Source organism: Pseudophryne corroboree, chromosome 7, assembly GCF_028390025.1.
Source record: "Pseudophryne corroboree isolate aPseCor3 chromosome 7, aPseCor3.hap2, whole genome shotgun sequence".
NCBI lineage: Eukaryota > Metazoa > Chordata > Amphibia > Anura > Myobatrachidae > Pseudophryne > Pseudophryne corroboree.
Genome location: NC_086450.1, coordinates 357,906,893 through 357,926,466, shown reverse-complemented (window position 1 = coordinate 357,926,466; position 19,574 = coordinate 357,906,893). Strand labels below are relative to the sequence as shown.

Genomic DNA, 19,574 nt, shown 5'->3' with positions numbered 1-19,574 from the left:
ATCCGCATGAAACACCAGGTAAGGATACCTACAAGAGAGAGCCCCAAGCTCCGACACCCGTCTAGCTGAAGCCAGCGCCAGGAGAAGAACCACCTTCCAGGTGAGATATTTTATCTCCACTGATTCCAGGGGCTCAAACAATGAAGACTGCAGAAAAGAGAGGACCAGACTGAGGTCCCATGGCGCTGTCGGAGGGCGGAAGGGAGGCTGTATTCGAAGAACCCCCTGAAAGAAAGTCTGAACTTCCGGCAGCAAGGCTAACTTTTTCTGGAAGAAACCCGAAAGAGCAGAGACCTGCACCTTTAGTGAACCCAGTCTTAGGCCTGCCGAAAAACCTGCCTGCAAAAAACGGAGAAGGTGGGCTAAGCTAAACACGGAAGGAGAAAATTCTCGACGTTCACACCAGGCTACATAAGCCTTCCAAATGCGGTAGTAGTGAGAAGATGTGACTGACTTTCTAGCCCAAAGCATAGTAGGTATAACCGTACGAGGAATCCCCTTCCTTTTCAAGATGGCTTTCTCAACAGCCACGCCGTCAAACGTAACCTGCGTAAGTCTGGATAAAGAAAAGGACCCTGTTGCAGAAGATCGTCTCGTAGTGGCAGGGGCCAAGGCTCGGCTACTGACAACAGGTGTAGGGTGGAGTACTAAACCCTGCGTGGCCAATCCTGAGCCACCAGGAGGACCAGAGCGTTTTCTCTCTTGATGTGCTGCAGAACCCGTGGCAACAGCGGGAAAGGAGGAAAGAGGTAAACGAAACGGAAATTCCAAGGAGCCGTGAGGGCATCTACGCCCGCCGCCGCCGGGTCCCTCGTCCGAGAGTAATAAAGAGGTAACTGATGGTTCAGGCGGGACGCCATGAGGTCGATCTGTGGTTTTCCCCACCGGCGGACCAGTTGCCAAAACACTTGGGGATGTAGTGACCACTCTCCCGGGTGCATGTCCTGTCGGCTTAGATTATCGGCTTCCCAATTGTCAACTCCCGGAATGAATATCGCCGAGAAGGACAGAGCATACTTCTCCGCCCCGAGAAGGATGTTGGTGACCTCCCTCAACGCTGCACGGCTGCGAGTGCCGCCTTGACGGTTGATGTACGCCACCGTCGTGGCATTGTCGGACTGCACCCTGACCGCGTAGTAGGTGATGTGCCTGGAGCAGAGCATTGTACACCGCCCTTAGTTCGAGAATGTTTATGGGGAGAGCGGATTCGTGGATTGACCAGCGCCCCTGAAACCGATGATTCAGGGTCACTGCCCCCCAGCCTCGCAGACTGGCGTCCGTGGTGAGGAGAGTCCAATCCCATACACCGAACCGCCTCCCTTCCAACAGATGTGTCGACTGGAGCCACCAGAGAAGCGACGACCTTGCCTTTGGAGATAGCGTCACCCTTTGATGAAGGAACAGATGAGATCCTGACCACTGATGTAGAAGACACAGCTGAAACGGTCGAGAGTGGAAGCGACCGTACGGAAGAGCTTCGAACGCTGCTACCATCTTTCCCAGAAGGCGAATGCACAGATACATCGACATTCGACGGTGTAGAAGAACCGACCTTACCAGTGTCTGCAGAGACAGGATCTTGTCCTGAGGGAGGAAAACCTTCTGATGGACCGTGTCGAGAATCATCCCCAGAAACAACAGCCGTTGTGAGGGGCATAAGTGAGACTTCGGGAAATTCAGGATCCAACCGTGTCGAATCAGAAGGTCCTGCGTCATCCGGATATTCTGAAGCAACAGTTCTGCCGAGCTTGCCTTTATTAGCAGATCGTCCAGATAGGGAACAATCGTCACACCCTGCTTCCGGAGTAGGGCCATCATGACCGCCATGACCTTTGTGAACACTCTGGGAGCAGAAGAGAGACCGAAAGGAAGGGCCTGGAACTGGAAATGAGTGTCCCGTATCGCGAACTGGAGAAAAGCCTGATGAGGAGGCCAAATGGGAACATGTAAGTATGCATCCTTGATGTCTAAGGACGCCAGAAATACAGGATACTCATGACGATCAGGTGTACGGGGACTCTGAACCAGTAGCTCAGGGTATAGAGGCTCTTATTACTGCTATTCGCTCAGTATTACAGGTGGAAGAGACGGAGCAAGACACCTTACGTCCTTCAAGGTTTGGCACCAACCAATGCTTGCCGGTGACCTTTCCAGTTTCGGAGGAGCTGGATGCGCTCATAACGGCAGCCTGGAAACATCCAGACGCAAAATTTCAGGTATCAAGAAAACTGTTGTCTTCCTATCCTTTTCCCGCAGATAGCGGGAAACGCTATGAGACCTCTCCGATTGTGGATCCTTCGGTGTCTCATCTGTCCAAAAAGACGGTCCTACCGGTTCCGGGAGCGACATCGCTTAAGGAGGCGTCGGATAGGAAGTTGGAATCCACCTTGAAAACTATTTACTCGGCGGCGGGGGTATTACATCGCCCGGCGCAGGTAGGTTGTTGGGTCAACAAGGCGATCGAAGCTTGGGTGGAGCACCTGTCCTCTGGGATTCGTGACGAATTGCCGGCGGATCAATTGATACAGTTGGCGGAACACATCCGTGAATCAGCCCTTTATCTTTGCGAAGCGTCCAAGGATATATGTATTCTCGGAGCTAGAATTTCCACTTTAGCAATTGCGGCCCGCAGAGCTCTCTGGCTGCGGCAGTGGCAAGCGGATACGGAATCCAAAAGGGCAGCAGAAGCATTGCCCTTTACGGGTGAGGTTCTGTTTGGTAAGGATCTGGATGCCTGGATCTCTCAGGCCACCGGTGGTAAGTCGACTTATCTTCCTTCTGCTGCTCCAGCCACTCGCAGGCCATATAGGGGTCCCTCTTTTCGATCCTTTCGTGCCCCTTCCAGGTTTCGAGGCGAGGCCAGGGGAGGAGCTTCTACCTTCCGTGGCCATAGAGGTAGAGGCAGCGGCAGAGGTTCCGCAGCCTCAGCCCAGTCAGAGGTTAAGTCCTCTACCACTACCACCGCATGACGGGCTTCCCTCCCACCTGGGAGATCACAGAGTGGGAGCTCGTCTGTGGGATTTCAAGGAGGTCTGGGTACAGTCCTGTCCAGACGCTTGGGTCCGGGATCTAATCACTTGCGGTTACAAGCTCGATTTTCAGGAACAATCGCCCCAGCGGTTTTTTACCACGGGTTTGCCAGTTTCCGATAACGAGGAGTTGCCTTACAGGCAGTGGTCCAGAAGCTTCTATCCGCAAGGGTGGTGATTCCTGTTCCCTCTCCTCATCGGAAACAGGGCTATTACTCAAGCCTGTTTCTCGTACCGAAGCAGGACGGCTCGGTCAGGCCAATCCTGAACTTAAAGGATCTCAATCCGTATTTGAGAGTGTTCAAGTTCAAAATGGAGTCCCTCCAGTCCGTTATTGCGGGCTTGGAAAAAAACGAGCATCTATATCCTCCTGTACATCTAACCCCGCCTCATCTAATTGAGGCATATCATCGTCAAAGTCCTGCAACACAGAGGCTAGCAATCTCTTTTTAGAAGCCTGTTGAGGGGGGCTAAAGGACGGGACTTGGGAAGGGATTACCGCCCTAGAGAGCCCCTCCACTGACTTTGCCAATGAGACAGCCCATGCAGGTTCTCGCTCCGGTACCGGGACAAGCTGTCGGAACCGGGCCGCCTATCTTCCTGAGAGGCCTTCAGTTCCCCAGTCAGCAGAGACATAAACTCTGTGAGTTGTGTCGTCCATGCAGGGGCGTTCTGGGGTTCTGAGGAGGGCTGAGCAGATGGCTCTGACTCCTCACATAAAACATGACCACTGCCCCCCTGTCTTTGTGTTGCCTTGGAGCCTTTACTGGCCATGGCAGCACCTAACACCTGTGACCCTTCCCCACAGGAAAACAGCAATAGGCAGAAGGGGAGGGAGGGGGGAGAATAGGGAAAAATGCAGCCACAGCAGCCCGAGCTCTCCTGCACGATACTGTGCAGTGACAGGCTGTAAGGATGATATAGGTGCCCCCCAGTGCCCCCTGTCCCCACTGTAACAGGCTCACTGTGATCCGTGGCTCTCCTCCGTCCCGCGCTGCAGCAAAGGAAATGGCCGCCAGTGCGCGCTGATTCCGGCGGCGCAGAGCGGGACTAAGCTCCGCCCCCCTCCGCAAAGGCGCCAAATTTTAAACTGCTTTGCGCCTTTTTGCAGGATCCCTGTAGCGGCTCTGTGAGCCGCGCTGAGCGGGGAGGGGGGCGGGCGACAAGCCAGAGATCTCTGCTGGTCTAAATAAATAAATAGATAAATGTTCAAAGAAAAAGCTGTGGAGAGCCGGGGGGGGGGGGGGGAAGAGCGGGGGGAGGAGGAAGGGGAGGGGGGCAGAGAAGCGCTATTGATTTGTTGGGGATTGAGTGGAACTCATACCCAGAGACTCTCTCCATTAGGTGCAGTGTGTGGTGGAGTGGCCCCGACACACGCCGCGGTGTCCGGCCACGTATACTTACCACTGCCGTGCTGCCGGGAATCTTCAGCCGACGGAGCGGCACCGACACGCGCCGCACGCAGCAGTGTCCGGCCAGCTCCGGAGAGCTCCGTGTCTCCTTCAGCCGGGGCCCATCCCAAGCCGCACGCAGCTGCGATGGGACCCCGCCGGCAGCCTCCCGCGGTGCAGACTGGCAGTGGCAGAGCTGCCAGTCTGTGGATGTAAGTAAGAAGAGAGGAAAAAAAAAATTCTTCAGAGAAGACCCAAGTAAACCAGCTCCCTCGGGCACAAATTAAAGACTGGCTTGGAGGGGGGACATAGTAGGGGAGGAGCTAGCCACAGTGTTGGAATTTTAAAGTGCCAGCTCCCAATTACTGCCTACTATTTCCCCATTGTAACTGCGCTCCAGTGGCCCCTAGTGGATGAAGGAGAAAAACTAAGTCAAACAGAACCAGAAATGTCTGGCTGGGAAGAGCAATTAACAGGCTCGGATGGGGACCACTGCTTTGAAGTTGGGTATCTCCGGTTCCCCAGGGCAGATTTTCAAAAATCTGCTACCTCTAAAAAAAGGGGACCATCAGCTATCAGCCCTTGGGGTCAGTGGGAAAACAGGTCTAGAGCCAACAATGCAGAGTGGAAGTGCATTCAAGTGGCTCAGAGCAACTTGTTTCTGGTCAGAAGATAGGGGAGAGTTCTCTCTGCATAAGGCAGGGGAGTAGAATACTGCAGTACATGCAGCCACCACACAGTGACTCTGCAGTACACACTCAAACTCACACTCCAAGAGGAGGAGGGAGGGGTTTGAGAAAAAAAAAAAAAAGAAAACTGTCCTGGAGATTGTTGGTAAGGCCTAATAGCCTCAGCAGCTGAAAAGATTTACAAAGATTCAGGTAATAGGGGGGACCATGTGGTCAATTTATACCTCACATTAGTTCTAATAAGGAGCTTCAGAATGAAAATCTAGAAATAAATATAGGCGGTAACCGTTCTGACCATGAAAACATAGAAAGAAAAGGGGTTATACAGCTGCATGTGGGACATTTTATACATTTTTCCCCTCAGTGTCCTAACTCCAGAAGACACATTTTCTACCCCCATCTTACATTCCCCTCAATGTAACACATATAGTCAGGCTTTATCACGACAAACATCCTGTACCCACCTCTTAACGACCCAGTTCCCCTGGATCAACATAGCCACCTGCTGAATGCACCGCAGCACTGTAATGGATTCTGTTCCTGCTGCCATTAAACCCATAAGATTTGCAAAAGGTATTACCTTGACTGCACGGACAAAATCAGAGAAATAGACAAAGATCATTATAGGAACTGCTTACTAAGACTAATCTTAAACAATGAAACGTGTGTGTGTGGTAGAGAATGTATACCATAAGCTCAAATGGAGCTATGAAGTACTATAGTGAAAAGCAGTTTAGCATGACTGTCACAAGTTATACATTAAAGTAAAGTGCTTTGAGCCCTACTAGGACGATTGAGCTATATAACTAAATATTACTATTACTCATCTTCAAATGGAAGCGTAGGGAGGATGCAAGCGGGAGGACCAAACACAGGAAACACTCTCATAACTACAGTAAGTGATTGGTCGTACCGCTCACAACCACCTAGGAAATGATCATTCTAAGTGGAACTGCAGCTTTGAGAATCAGACTATACTGCGATATTGGTGGAACATTTAGCCAGTACTTTTCCTTCCCCTCCTATTCAGACTAGTAAGCAGGGCGTACCGTTTTTCATCAAGATCTTGATCTGATCAGCAAGCGGCAGAGTCCTCAGCTGAGCCATTGACAATACATTGCTCGGAGCAACTGGCTTCTCCCTGTTGGAGAAAATTCCATGATCAGTCCCACTGTAAGATGTGTGTCAGTTACACTAAATTATTGCACAACTCAATACCATCAGAATAATGGAATGTAACCTTACAGTTCACAGCCAATGTGCTTCTCAGCACAAATATAATAAAGTCGCACATAGAAAAATGGCACTTACGTCTCTTCCTCAACAGTAGGAGGCATCAGCATCTGTAGATATTCACTGAAACAAAGAAGAAGAAAAAAAGTGAAACAATGTGCTTATGCACCAAATACATACATCTGTTTAACCAATTCAGATTCCAAAGAGGTCTTAGGCTGGGTACACACTACAGTATGTCGGGCAGATGTGACATGGCAAACGATACATCGTAAATGCATACACACTGTACGATGTATCGGCTGTGACCACATCCGCGAGCATGCAGGGTAGTCACAAAACTTTTGCTATCAAGTGCAGAACAAAAAGATATGCGACGTTGTATACGGGCCGCGGAACCACGCATCGTATAAGATCAACCCGTACACACTGTCCAATGTTACCGATACATTGTACGGTCCAGCGGCTCCTACGATATATCGGGTGCACATCGGACAGTGTGTACCTAGTCTTACTTGCTCTGGCCAATCTGAATCATCCTTATTTGGTCCATCTAGTCTGCCCTTTTTTTAAACTATATTACCACCTCAATATTCAATTAAATAACGATTTATGTGGCATCTCGCTTACTACACGATGATTTCTGTGTTTTCCACATCTAATTGCCTGGCATTGTATGCAAGAAAGGAAAGCCATATGAGGCCATGTACTGTGTTTTAGCATCTACTTGTGGGAAGGTACATTAAGAAAGGTCATGACTATTACATATCAGACTAAAATGATCTCTGTATAAAAAGTTTGGCCAATACCTTGGGCGCTACAGACAAAGCAGCATAACATAGTATCGGAGGTTGAAAAAAGACAATTGTCCATCGAGTTCAACCTATTTGTGGTGTCCTATGCATGATGATTTGACTAAAATTTCTGACTGATGCTGCTGTCAGCCATTGCATTTTATCCCTGTTTATAGTAACTATAATGCATGACTATGCACCATACCCCTGGATATCCTTATCCAATAGGAATTTATCTAACCCATTCTAAAAACTGCAATAAACAAGTCACCTTACTTGTACACTGGAAACACAAAACAAGGTAATAAAATACACCTTGGCAAAGACACCCAAGCGCGTCTGAGGAGTGAGTTAGAGGGCCACCCTCAACCACTGTTCAGTGGTCCTTGAAATTCCAGGAATAGAGAATCCCAGAGTTCCATCTTTTTCTGGCTGTGACTTCTGGACTCTATTTACATCATTCAGGTATGGATGTTACAGTCTTGTGCTTTAATTTTGTAATACAGATGTTTTTATGGCATACCGCACTCTGAGAAGTTCTATCTTTTCCATCACTGTTAGATAATCATCTGGCATATGGAAGACTGATTAAAGAAACCTATATATGCTTTGTTTTACTGATCGAATGTAAGCAGTAGTGTATCATTCATCTGCACCTTTGTGGTTGTTCCGGTCTGTGGGGGAGCATATTACCATTAGGTGGCTAAAGAAACCTTTATATGATTACATCCCATTTGTCTAATACACCATCTGGAAAATCAATCCATTTTTTGGGAGAGAATTTATATTCAACTGTGAAAAGGAACTACCCGGGAAGAAGGACTTTATGTTGGGACAATATTTATGCATTACTTTATTACCTTGTTTTGGTGTCGACTTGAATGATGTTTGGTATATTAATAAAATCTATATAAACATGATTTTTAATAATGTAAAGAAGGAAAATAGAGAAATTATGTCTAAGGACAAAAGGCTACTTTTTTGGTTGACTTATTTAAAGACAACATTTAAGGTTAGCGGAAAACATGTAGGCTGCGGGATGACAGCTACAGAAGCCCATCCCTGTGGTACTGGTCTGTGTGTGTCCTAACTGTTCATCTTTATGGGGCAATGCCATATCCTCAAGGCCAGGAAGATGGCCCAGAAAACTCTGATCGGTAACAAACCCCTAAAGACACCATGTACACTGGGTGCGCTGAGGCAGGAAAATTGCTCACAATGACAGGACAATTGGGCAATCTTTTTATACAGATATCATTTTAGTCTGATATGTAATATAGTCATGACCTTTGTTAAATGTACCTTCCTACAAGTAGATGCTAAAACACGACTATCAGCCACACCAACTAAGCATGGCCTCTCCACAATCATATTTATTTATTAAGTTTCTCATATAGCGCAGCACTTTCCATTGCGCTTTACAATAGGAATTCCATCCACTTCCACAGAGAGTGACAAAAAGATATTACTTTGCTGTGTAAAGCACTGCATAATATGCAGGGGTTATAGAATGAAAGAATAAAAAAGATAACCACCATGTGATATAGCTGAAAGGGACTCCCAAGGTGGCTAAAAACGCAATTTATGGTAGACTTCCCTTTGTTAACTCTTTCTTCTAAACTCATAGGGTCCACAGGGAAACATCGGGGTTGCAATGGTGGATGAGAATCCAGGCACTAAACTGTTAAAGCTTTTAGCATATCCCAGAATGCCTAGCACTTTTCCTCCCTATAACCCCGCTTCCATGCTCAGGTCATAAGTTTTGGTAACCAGCTCAGATCAGAAAGCAGAAAAAGGAAAGAAGAAAGATGTTAGGCTCATCAGAACACATTCTCACAGACAGGAGAAAGGAACCAGAGGCCAAGGCCGTGCAACACCAGAGAGGCCAGGTGCGTCAGGGTGGGCGGCCTATTGACCCTACGAACTTAGAAGAGAGTTAACAAAAGGTCAGTCTACATAACTCTCGTTTTCTTCTGCAGGGTTCATAGGGTGCCACAGGCAAACATCGGGGATGTCCTAAAGCAGTACTTCAAGGGTGGGGACGCGCCTGAGAGGATAAGAGAATGTGGCGTCCAAAGGAAGCATCCTGGGAGGCGAATGTATCAAAGGTATAAAAGCTAAGAAATGTGTGGATAGTAGACCACTTAGCCACCTTGCACAATTGTCCGGCAGACGCCCCACGGAGTGCCACCCATGAAGGTCCAACAGACTGGTTAGAATACTGGGACAGGTAGTCCAGCTTGATGGTAGGCATCTGCAATGACCATTCTAATCCATCTGGCCAACGTTTGCTTATTAGCAGAACAACCACATTTGTGAAAACCAAAAAGAATGAACAGAGCATCAGACCGTCTGATGGAACTACTACGACCCACGTAGACACGAAGAGCACGAACCACATCCAAAGAATGTTCTTTTGGTGATAGGTCTGTGGAGACAAAGGCTTGAACCACACTCTCTTGATTTAGATGGAACTCAGAAAAAACACTTTAGGGAGGTAACCTGGCCTAGTCCGGAGAACAGCTGTGTCATGATGAAATATCAGGAAGGGAGGACAACAGAAGACAGCTCCCAAGTTGGACACTCTCCTAGCAGATGTCATGGCGAACAAAAACAGTGCCTTTGCAGTCAGCCATTTGAGGTCGGCTGATTCCAAATGTTGGCTCTTGAAGGGCGTCCAGCACAACAGACAGGTCCCATGGAGCCACTAGAGGGACATAAAGTGGTTGTATACAGGTGACCCACTGAAGGAAAATGCATACATCCACAATTGAGGCAATTCTGCGTTGGAACCAAACAGATAATGCAAAAACATGCACTTTGATAGAGGAAAGTCTTAAGCCTAGATACAAACCACGTTGAAGGAAGGCAAGTATTCTTGAGGTTTTAAAGATAGTAGCATCATAACTCGTCAGCGCACCACACAAAGAAGATATGCCACACATTGTAATAGATGTGCGCTGAGGCAGGTTTACGTGCCTTAAGCATGGTTTGAATAACAGCATCCGAAAATCCTTTTGTTCTCAGGATCGATGATTTAAGAACCACACAGTCAAAAGACAGACGGCCCAGGTCTGGATGGAGACAAGGACCCCGAGATAGAAGGTCTCTTTGTTGAGGAAGTAGAAGGGGTCGTCCGACAGTGACACCCTGGAGATCAGAGAACCAATGCCTCCTGGGCCACGCAGGGGCTACCAGACTAAGTTTTGCACCTTCTTGTTTGAATTTTCGTAGAACGCGAGGAAGGAGAGCTACCAGAGGGAAGATGTACGGTAGACAAAATGTCCACTGAATTAACAGTGCATCTACAAACTCTGCCTGAGGATCCCTGGACCGGGATCCGAACACAGGAACCTTGTGTTTATGGCGTGAGGCCATGAGATCCACATCTGGAAGACCCCATCTGTCCACTAAGAGCTGGAAGACCTCCGGGTGTAGAGCCCATTCTCCAGCATGAACATCCTGACGACTGAGGAAGTCCACTTCCCAGTTGAGGGCACCTGGAATGAACACTGCTGAGAAAGCCAGATTATTTTGTTCGGCCCACCAAAGAATCTTGGTCACCACTTGCTGCGAGTGCAGTCCTGATGGTTGATATATGCCACTGTCGTGGCGTTGTTTGGCTGCACCTAAACAGGTCTGCCCTGAAGAACTGCCCGACCTAGAACAAACGCATTGTACACTGCCCTCAATTCCAACACATTGATTGGCAGCTGAGATTCTGCTAGGCTCTATCTCCCTTGGAACGGTTGCGTTACCGCTCCCCAGCTGCGAAGACTGGCATCTGTCGTAAGTAACACCCACAGATACAGAACAATCGCCCCCTGTTTAGTTGGTGAGCCTAGAGCCAACAAGTTAGGGGGGGGGGGGGGGGGGAAATCGAACCTCCGGAGTTAGAGTTATTATCTGTGACTTGATGCGATGCGGTTGACAATTCCATTTGGAGAGAATCATTCCCTACAGAGGTTAAGAATGAAACTGAGCCTATTAGACCATGTTGAATGTGGACACCATGACAGCCGAGAACCCGCATTGCCGCATGAACGAATACTCAAGGTTGGTGAAGGAACTGTCGGATTTTGTGCCTCAGTTTCAAAATCGTGTCCGGTGATAGAAAAAGCTGTTGACATTGAGAGTCCAGGAGTGCTCCCATGTGTATCATCCACTGTGACGGTACCTGGGAGGACTTCTTCCAATTTATTAGCCAGCCGTGATGTTATAGAAAGGCTACTGCAATTTGGATATGACTGAGGAGAACTTTGCGTGAGTTCGCCAGAAGCAACAGGTCGTCTAGGTATGGTGAGATTCTGATTTCCTGACGACGAAGATGTGCTGTCATGACAGCCATGACTTTGGTAAAATATCCTGGGCGCCGTAGCTAGGCCAAACGGCAGAGCCCGGGACCGATAATGTTGGTTGACAATAGCAAACTGCAGGAACTGCTGGTTTGAGTACAATAGGAATGTGAAGGTATGCGTCCTGTATGTCCAGGGATACCATGAAGTCCCCAGGTTTCATGGCCAAAACTATATAGATTGCAGTGTTTCCATGCAAAACTGAGACTTTCACAAATTTGTTCAACGATTTGAGATTGAGTATCGGTCGGTGTGACCTGTTTGGCTTTGGCACCAAGAACAGGGTGGAATAATAGCCTCTGTCTCTATGAGGCTGAGGAACAGGTACTATCACGCCTGAGTGAAGAAGGGAGTCGACCACAGTTTGTAGTATTAGGTCCTTGCTTTGATCTGATGGAAGGCCCGTGGTAAAGTATTGGTAAGGGGGACGCCCCTTGAACGAGATGGTGTACCCGTGAGAGACTACTTCTTGCACCCAAGCATTTGTCGTGATGCCTGTCCATACCTGCGCAAAGTGAAGAAGGCAACCTCCCACTCTGAAATCCCCCAGAAGGAGGCCCGCACCGTCAGGCTTGTCAGGTTTTGTGACCAGTTGACGTGCAGCCCAGGATTGCTTGGCCTTGGGCTTAGAGGTTTTTGTGGAAGGTGTTTGTCTGGGAAACACTTGTCATTTCGCTTTTCCTTGAGAACGAAAAGTATGCAAGGTAGAGCCTTTAGGGAGATGAATAGGAGCCTAAGGTAAAAAATGCAGTTTTTATCGGCAGCCAATGATGCCACAATCTTGTTTAACTACTCGCCAAAGAGAATATCGCCCATAAAAGGAAGTACTTCCAATGTTTTCTTAGAACCAAATCTACTTTCCAAGATCTTAGCCAAAGGATACGTTTTGCTAGTACAGATGTAGCAGACTCCTGCGCTGCTAACACACCAGCATCAGATAATGCCTCGCCAATGTAGGCAGTTGCTGACTTAATATGGTCTAGGTATAGTTGGCATTCATCAGATAGATGAGACAGTAGTTCACCCTCGATGGCCCGTAACCAAGCTTCAATAGCTTTTGCAGACCATGTAGCTGCCTCCGTGGGCCTATGTATCGCCCCAGTAAGGGAATAAATGGTTTGAAGCAATTATCAATACATCTATCCATGTGGAAACCAGTGTACCTCGCAAAAAGAGAATTAACAATGGTAAATCTTACCATAAATCTCCTTTCTGCAGCGGGGTACACTGATATTCCACAGGGAATAACATCGGGGATGTCCTAAAGCAGTTCATGGGAGGGGATGCACTGTAGCGGGCACAAGAACCCGGCGTCCAAAGGGAGCATTCTGGGAGGCAGAAGTATCAAAGGCATAGAACCTGATGAACGTGTTCACTGAGGACCACATAGCCGCCTTGCACAATTGTTCAGCGGACGCGCCAGTGCGGGCCCCCCAAGAAAGTCCAACCGACCGAGTAGAATGGGCCTTGATAGCAGCAGCAGCTGGAAGTCCAGCCTGCGCATAAGCATGTGCAATCACCATTCTAATCCATCTGGCCAAGGTCTACTTATTCGCTGGCCAGCCACGTTTTTGAAAGCCAAAAAGTACAAAAAGAGAATCTGATCTCCTGATAGAGGCACTTCTTTCTACACATATGTGGAGAGCCCGTACAACATCCAAAGACCGCTCTTTGGAGGGAAAACCAGGAAAGATAAAGGCCGGTACCACCATCTCTTGGTTAAGTTGGAAAGAGGACACCACCTTAGGTAGATAACCAGGGCGAGTTCTAAGAACTGCCCGGACACGGTGAAAAATCAGAAAGGATGGACGACAGGACAAAGCGCCTAAGTCCAACACCCTCCTAGCAGAGGCAATAGCCAACAGAAAAAGGACCTTAAGCATAAGGGCATTTAAGGTCCAAAGACTCAAGAGGTTCAAACAGAGACTCTTGAAGGGCCTTAAGAACAACAGACAGATCTCATGGAGCCACAGGGGGGACATAGGGAGGCTGAATCCGTAGTACGCCCTGAGCGAATGTATGAACGTCAGGAATAGATACAATTTTTTGCTGAAACCACATAGACAAGGCAGAAATGTGAACCTTGAGGGAAGCCACGCGAAGTCCTAAATGCAGGCCTTGTTGCAAAAAAAAATAAGAATTTACTCACCGGTAATTCTATTTCTCGTAGTCCGTAGTGGATGCTGGGAACTCCGTAAGGACTATGGGGAATAGACGGGCTCCGCAGGAGACTGGGCACTCTAAAGAAAAGATTAGGTACTATCTGGTGTGCACTGGCTCCTCCCTCTATGCCCCTCCTCCAGACATCAGTTAAGGAAACTGTGCCCGGAAGAGCTGACACAACAAGGAAAGGATTTGGAATCCAGGGTAAGACTCATACCAGCCACACCAATCACACCGTACAACTTGTGATAACCATACCCAGTTAACAGTATGAACAACAACTGAGCCTCAGTAACAGATGGCTCATAACAATAACCCTTTAGTTAAGCAATAACTATATACATGTATTGCAGAGAGTCCGCACTTGGGACGGGCGCCCAGCATCCACTACGGACTACGAGAAATAGAATTACCGGTGAGTAAATTCTAATTTTCTCTGACGTCCTAGTGGATGCTGGGAACTCCGTAAGGACCATGGGGATTATACCAAAGCTCCCAAACGGGCGGGAGAGTGCGGATGACTCTGCAGCACCGAATGAGCAAACTCAAGGTCCTCCTCAGCCAGGGTATCAAACTTGTAGAACTTAGCAAATGTGTTTGAACCCGACCAAGTAGCAGCTCGGCAAAGCTGTAAAGCCGAGACCCCTCGGGCAGCCGCCCAAGAAGAGCCCACCTTCCTTGTGGAATGGGCTTTTACTGATTTAGGATGAGTCAATCCTGCCGCAGAATGAGCTTGCTGAATCGTGTTACAGATTCAGCGCGCAATGGTTTGCTTTGAAGCAGGAGCACCCAGCTTGTTGGGTGCATCCAGGATAAACAGCAAGTCAGTTTTCCTGACTCCAGCCGTCCTGGCTACATAGATTTTCAAAGCCCTAACTACATCTAGTAACTTGGAGTCCTCCAAGTCCCGAGTAGCTGCAGGCACCACAATAGGTTGGTTCAAATGAAACGCCGATACCACCTTAGGGAGAAATTGGGGACGAGTCCTCAATTCTGCCCTGTCCATATGGAAGATCAGATAAGGGCTTTTACAGGACAAAGCCGCCAATTCTGACACACGCCTAGCCGAAGCTAAGGCCAATAGCATGACCACTTTCCACGTGAGATATTTTAGCTCCACGGTCTTAAGTGGCTCAAACCAGTAGGATTTCAGGAAATCCAACACAACGTTAAGATCCCAAGGTGCCACTGGAGGCACAAAAGGGGGCTGAATATGCAGCACTCCCTTAACAAACGTCTGAACTTCAGGCAGTGAAGCCAGTTCTTTTTGAAAGAAAATAGATAGGGCCGAAATCTGGACCTTTATGGATCCTAATTTTAGGCCCATAGTCACTCCTGACTGTAGGAAGTGCAGGAATCGACCCAGCTGGAATTCCTCTGTAGGGGCCTTCCTGGCCTCACACCAAGCAACATATTTTCGCCATATACGGTGATAATGTTGTGCTGTCACGTCTTTCCTAGCCTTTATCAGCGTAGGAATCACTTCATCTGGAATGCCCTTTTCCGTTAGGATCCGGCGTTCAACCGCCATGCCGTCAAACGCAGCCGCGGTAAGTCTTGGAACAGACAGGGCCCCTGCTGTAACAGGTCCCGTCTGAGAGGCAGAGGCCATGGGTCCTCTGAGATCATTTCTTGTAGTTCTGGGTACCAAGTTCTTCTTGGCCAATCCGGAACGATGAGTATAGTTCTTACTCCTCTCTTTCTTACTATCCTCAGTACCTTGGGTATGAGGGGAAGAGGAGGGAACACATAAACCGACTGGTACACCCACGGTGTCACTAGTGCGTCCACAGCTATCGCCTGAGGGTCCATTGACCTGGCACAATATTTTTTTAGCTTTTTGTTGAGGCAGGACGCCATCATGTCCACCTGTGGCCGTTCCCAACGGTTTACAATCTGCGTGAAGACTTCTGGATGAAGTCCCCACTCTCCCGGGTGGAGGTCGTGCCTGCTGAGGAAGTCTGCTTCCCAGTTGTCCACTCCCGGAATGAACACTGCGTGATTTTCCACCCATCGGAGAATCCTTGTGGCTTCTGCCATCGTCATCCTGCTTCTTGTGCCGCCCTGGCGGTTTACATGGGCGACCGCCGTGATGTTGTCTGATTGAATCAGCACCGGTTGGTTTTGATGCAGGAGCTCTGCTTGACTCAGGGCGTTGTAAATGGCCCTTAGTTCCAGTATATTTATGTGTAGTGAAGTCTCCTGACTTGACCACTGTCCTTGGAAGTTCCTTCCCTGAGTGACTGCCCCCCATCCTCGGAGGCTTGCGTCCGTGGTCACCAGGACCCAGTCCTGTATGCCGAATCTGCGGCCCTCGAGAAGATGAGCACTCTGCAGCCACCACAGCAGAGACACCCTGGCCCTTGGGGACAGGGTGATCAACCGATGCATCTGAAGATGCGATCCGGACCATTTGTCTAACAGATCCCACTGAAAGATCCTTGCATGGAACCTGCCGAAGGGAATTGCTTCGTAAGAAGCCACCATCTTTCCCAGGACTCACGTGCAGTGATGCACCGACACCTGTTTTGGTTTCAGGAGGTCCCTGACCAGAGATGACAATTCCTGGGCCTTCTCCACCGGGAGAAACACCTTCTTCTGTTCTGTGTCCAGAATCATGCCCAGGAAGAGCAGACGCGTCGCAGGAATCAGCTGCGACTTTGGGATATTCAGAATCCAGCCGTGCTATTGCAACACTTCCTGAGAGTGTGCTACGCTGACTAACAACTGCTCTCTGGACCTCGCCTTTATAAGGAGATCGTCCAAGTACGGGATAATTATAACTCCCTTTTTCCGAAGGAGTATCATCATTTCGGCCATTACCTTGGTAAATACTCTCGGTGCCGTGGACAGACCAAACGGCAACGTCTGGAATTGGTAATGACAATCCTATACCACAAACCTGAGGTACTCCTGGTGAGGTGGGTAAACGGGGACATGCAAGTAAGCATCCTTGATGTCCAGCGACACCATAAAATCCCCCTCTTCCAGGCTTGCAATAACCGCCCTGAGCGATTCCATTTTGAACTTGAACTTCCTTATATAAGTGTTCAAGGATTTTAAATTCAGAATGGGTCTCACCGAACCGTCTGGTTTCGGTACCACAAACATCGTGGAATAGTAACCCCGTCCCTGTTGAAGGAGGGGAACCTTGATTATCACCTGCTGGAGGTACAGCTTGTGAATTGCCGCCAGTACTACCTCCCTTTCCCTGGGAGCAGCTGGCAAGGCTGATTTGAGGTAACGGCGAGGGGAGTCGCCTCGAACTCCAGCTTGTATCCCTGAGATACAATTTGTACAGCCCAGAGATCCACTTGTGAGCAAACCCACTGGTTGCTGAAGTTTCGGAGACGCGCCCCCACCGCACCCGGCTCCGCCTGTGGAGCCCAAGCGTCATGCGGTGGACTTAGAGGAAGCGGGGGAGGATTTTTGTTCCTGGGAACTGGCTGCCTGGTGCAGCTTCTTTCCTCTACCCCTGCCTCTGGGCAGAAAGGATGCGCCTCTGATCCGCTTGCCTTTCTGAGGCCGAAAGAACTGTACATGATAATACGGTGCTTTCTTAGGCTGTGAGGGAACCTGAGGTAAAAAAGTTGACTTCCCGGCTGTTGCCGTGGATACGAGGTCCGAGAGACCGTCACCAAACAATTCCTGACCCTTATAAGGTAAAACCTCCATGTGTCTTTTAGATTCAGCATCACCTGTCCACTGCCGAGTCCATAATACTCTCCTGGCAGAAATGGACATTGCATTAATTCTAGATGCCAGCAGGCAAATGTCCCTCTGTGCATCCCGCATATATAAGACGACGTCTTTAATATGTTCTATGGTTAGCAAAATAGTATCCCTGTCGAGGGAATCAATGTTGTCTGACAGGGAATCAGACCTTGCGGCTGCAGCACTACACATCCATGCTGAAGCAATAGCAGGTCTCAGTATAGTACCTGAGTGTGTATACACAGACTTCAGGATAGCTTCCTGCTTTCTATCCGCAGGCTCCTTTAAGGCGGCCGTATCCTGAGACGGTAGTGCCACCTTTTTTGATAAGCGTGTGAGCGCCTTGTCCACCCTAGGGGGTGTTTCCCAACGTAACCTGTCCGTTGGCTGGAAAGGGTACGCCATCAGTAACCTCTTAGAAATCACTAGTTTCTTATCGGGGGAACTCCACGCTTCCTCACACAATTCATTTAATTCATCAGATGGGGGAAAAGTCACTGGCTGCTTTTTCTCCCCAAACATAATACCCTTCTTGGTGGTAACAGGGTTAATATCAGAAATGTGCAATACATTTTTCATTGCAGTAATCATGCATCGGATGGCTTTTGTAGACTGTGCATTTGTCTCATCCTCATCTACACTGGAGTCAGACTCCGTGTCAACATCTGTGTCTACCATCTGAGCTAGCGGGCGTTTATGAGCCCCTGATGGCCTCTGAGACGCCTGGGCAGGCGCGGGCTGAGATCCCGGCTGTCCCAAGGCTGCTGCGTCATCGAACCTTTTATGTAAGGAGTTGACCCTGTCTGTTAAGACCTTCCACATATCCATTCAATCCGGTGTCGGCCCCGTCGGGGGCGACACCACACTTATCTGCCCTTGCTCCGCCTCCACGTAACCCTCCTCAAACATGTCGACACAGCCGTACCGACACACCGCACACACACAGGGAATGCTCTGACTGAGGACAGGACCCCACAAAGTCCTTTGGGGAGACAGAGAGAGAGTATGCCAGCACACACCACAGCGCTATATAACAGGGATTTACACTATACTGAGTGATTTTTCCCAATAGCTGCTTATTATCTTATTTGCGCCTAAATTTATGTGCCCCCCCCTCTCTTTTTTACCCTTCATGTACAGGATACTGCAGGGGAGAGCCTGGGGAGCGTCCTTCCAGCGGAGCTGTGAAGAGAAAATGGCGCTGGTGTGCTGAGGAAGAAGGCCCCGCCCCCTCAGCGGCGGGCTTCTCCCGCGTTTTGTATATCTTAATGGCGGGGGGTTTTGCACATATACAGTTTTCCAGACTGTATTATGTGCATAATGTGCCAAAAGGTATTCTTATTGCTGCCCAGGGCGCCCCCCCCAGCGCCCTGCACCCTACAGTGACCGGAGTGTGTGGTGTGCAGTGGGAGCAATGGCGCACAGCTGCAGTGCTGTGCGCTACCTTAATGAAGACCGGAGTCTTCTGCCGCCGATTTCATCTCCTTTCTTCTGTCTTCTGGCTCTGCAAGGGGGACGGCGGCGCGGCTCCGGGAACGGACGATCGAGGTCAGGCCCTGTGTTCGAACCCTCTGGAGCTAATGGTGTCCAGTAGCCTAAGAAGCACAAGCTAGCTGCACGCAGGTAGGTTTGCTTCTCTCCCCTCAGTCCCACGAAGCAGTGAGTCTGTTGCCAGCAGATCTCACTGAAAATAAAAAACCTAACAAATACTTTCTTTCTAGCAAGCTCAGGAGAGCCCACTAGGAGCACCCAGCTCTGGCCGGGCACAGATTCTAACTGAGGTCTGGAGGAGGGGCATAGAGGGAGGAGCCAGTGCACACCAGATAGTACCTAATCTTTTCTTTAGAGTGCCCAGTCTCCTGCGGAGCCCGTCTATTCCCCATGGTCCTTACGGAGTTCCCAGCATCCACTACGGACGTCAGAGAAAACTAAAAAAAAAACAACAACTCTGGAAGTACTAAACTTGTATGCATATTTCTTAGCAGCACACCAGATGAAGTAAGAATTCCAGACCCTATAATAAATCCGTGCAGTAGCCGGTTTGCAGGCCTTCAACATAGTTTGAATAACCTCCTCAGAAAATCCTTTGGCCCTCAGGAGTGAAGCTTCAAGAGCCACGCTGTCAAAGCCAGTCTTGACAGGTCCTGGTAAACACAAGGGCCCTGAATGAGGAGGTCTGGGCGTTGAGGAAGTAGAAGAGGACGCT

At 49.0% G+C, this 19,574-nt stretch overlaps 1 protein-coding gene across 1 annotated transcript in view; it reads right to left on the bottom strand.

The window, feature by feature from the left end:
* Window positions 1-19,574, bottom strand: part of POLR3E (RNA polymerase III subunit E) — a 261,241-nt gene that overhangs the window by 99,553 nt on the left and 142,114 nt on the right. Inside the window, exons 11-13 of the mRNA XM_063934456.1 lie at window positions 6,421-6,465; window positions 6,159-6,250; window positions 5,574-5,694 (exon numbers count right to left, since the gene is read on the bottom strand). Coding sequence (XP_063790526.1) covers window positions 5,574-5,694; window positions 6,159-6,250; window positions 6,421-6,465 — 258 coding nt within the window. The remainder of the gene's footprint in view (window positions 1-5,573; window positions 5,695-6,158; window positions 6,251-6,420; window positions 6,466-19,574) is intronic.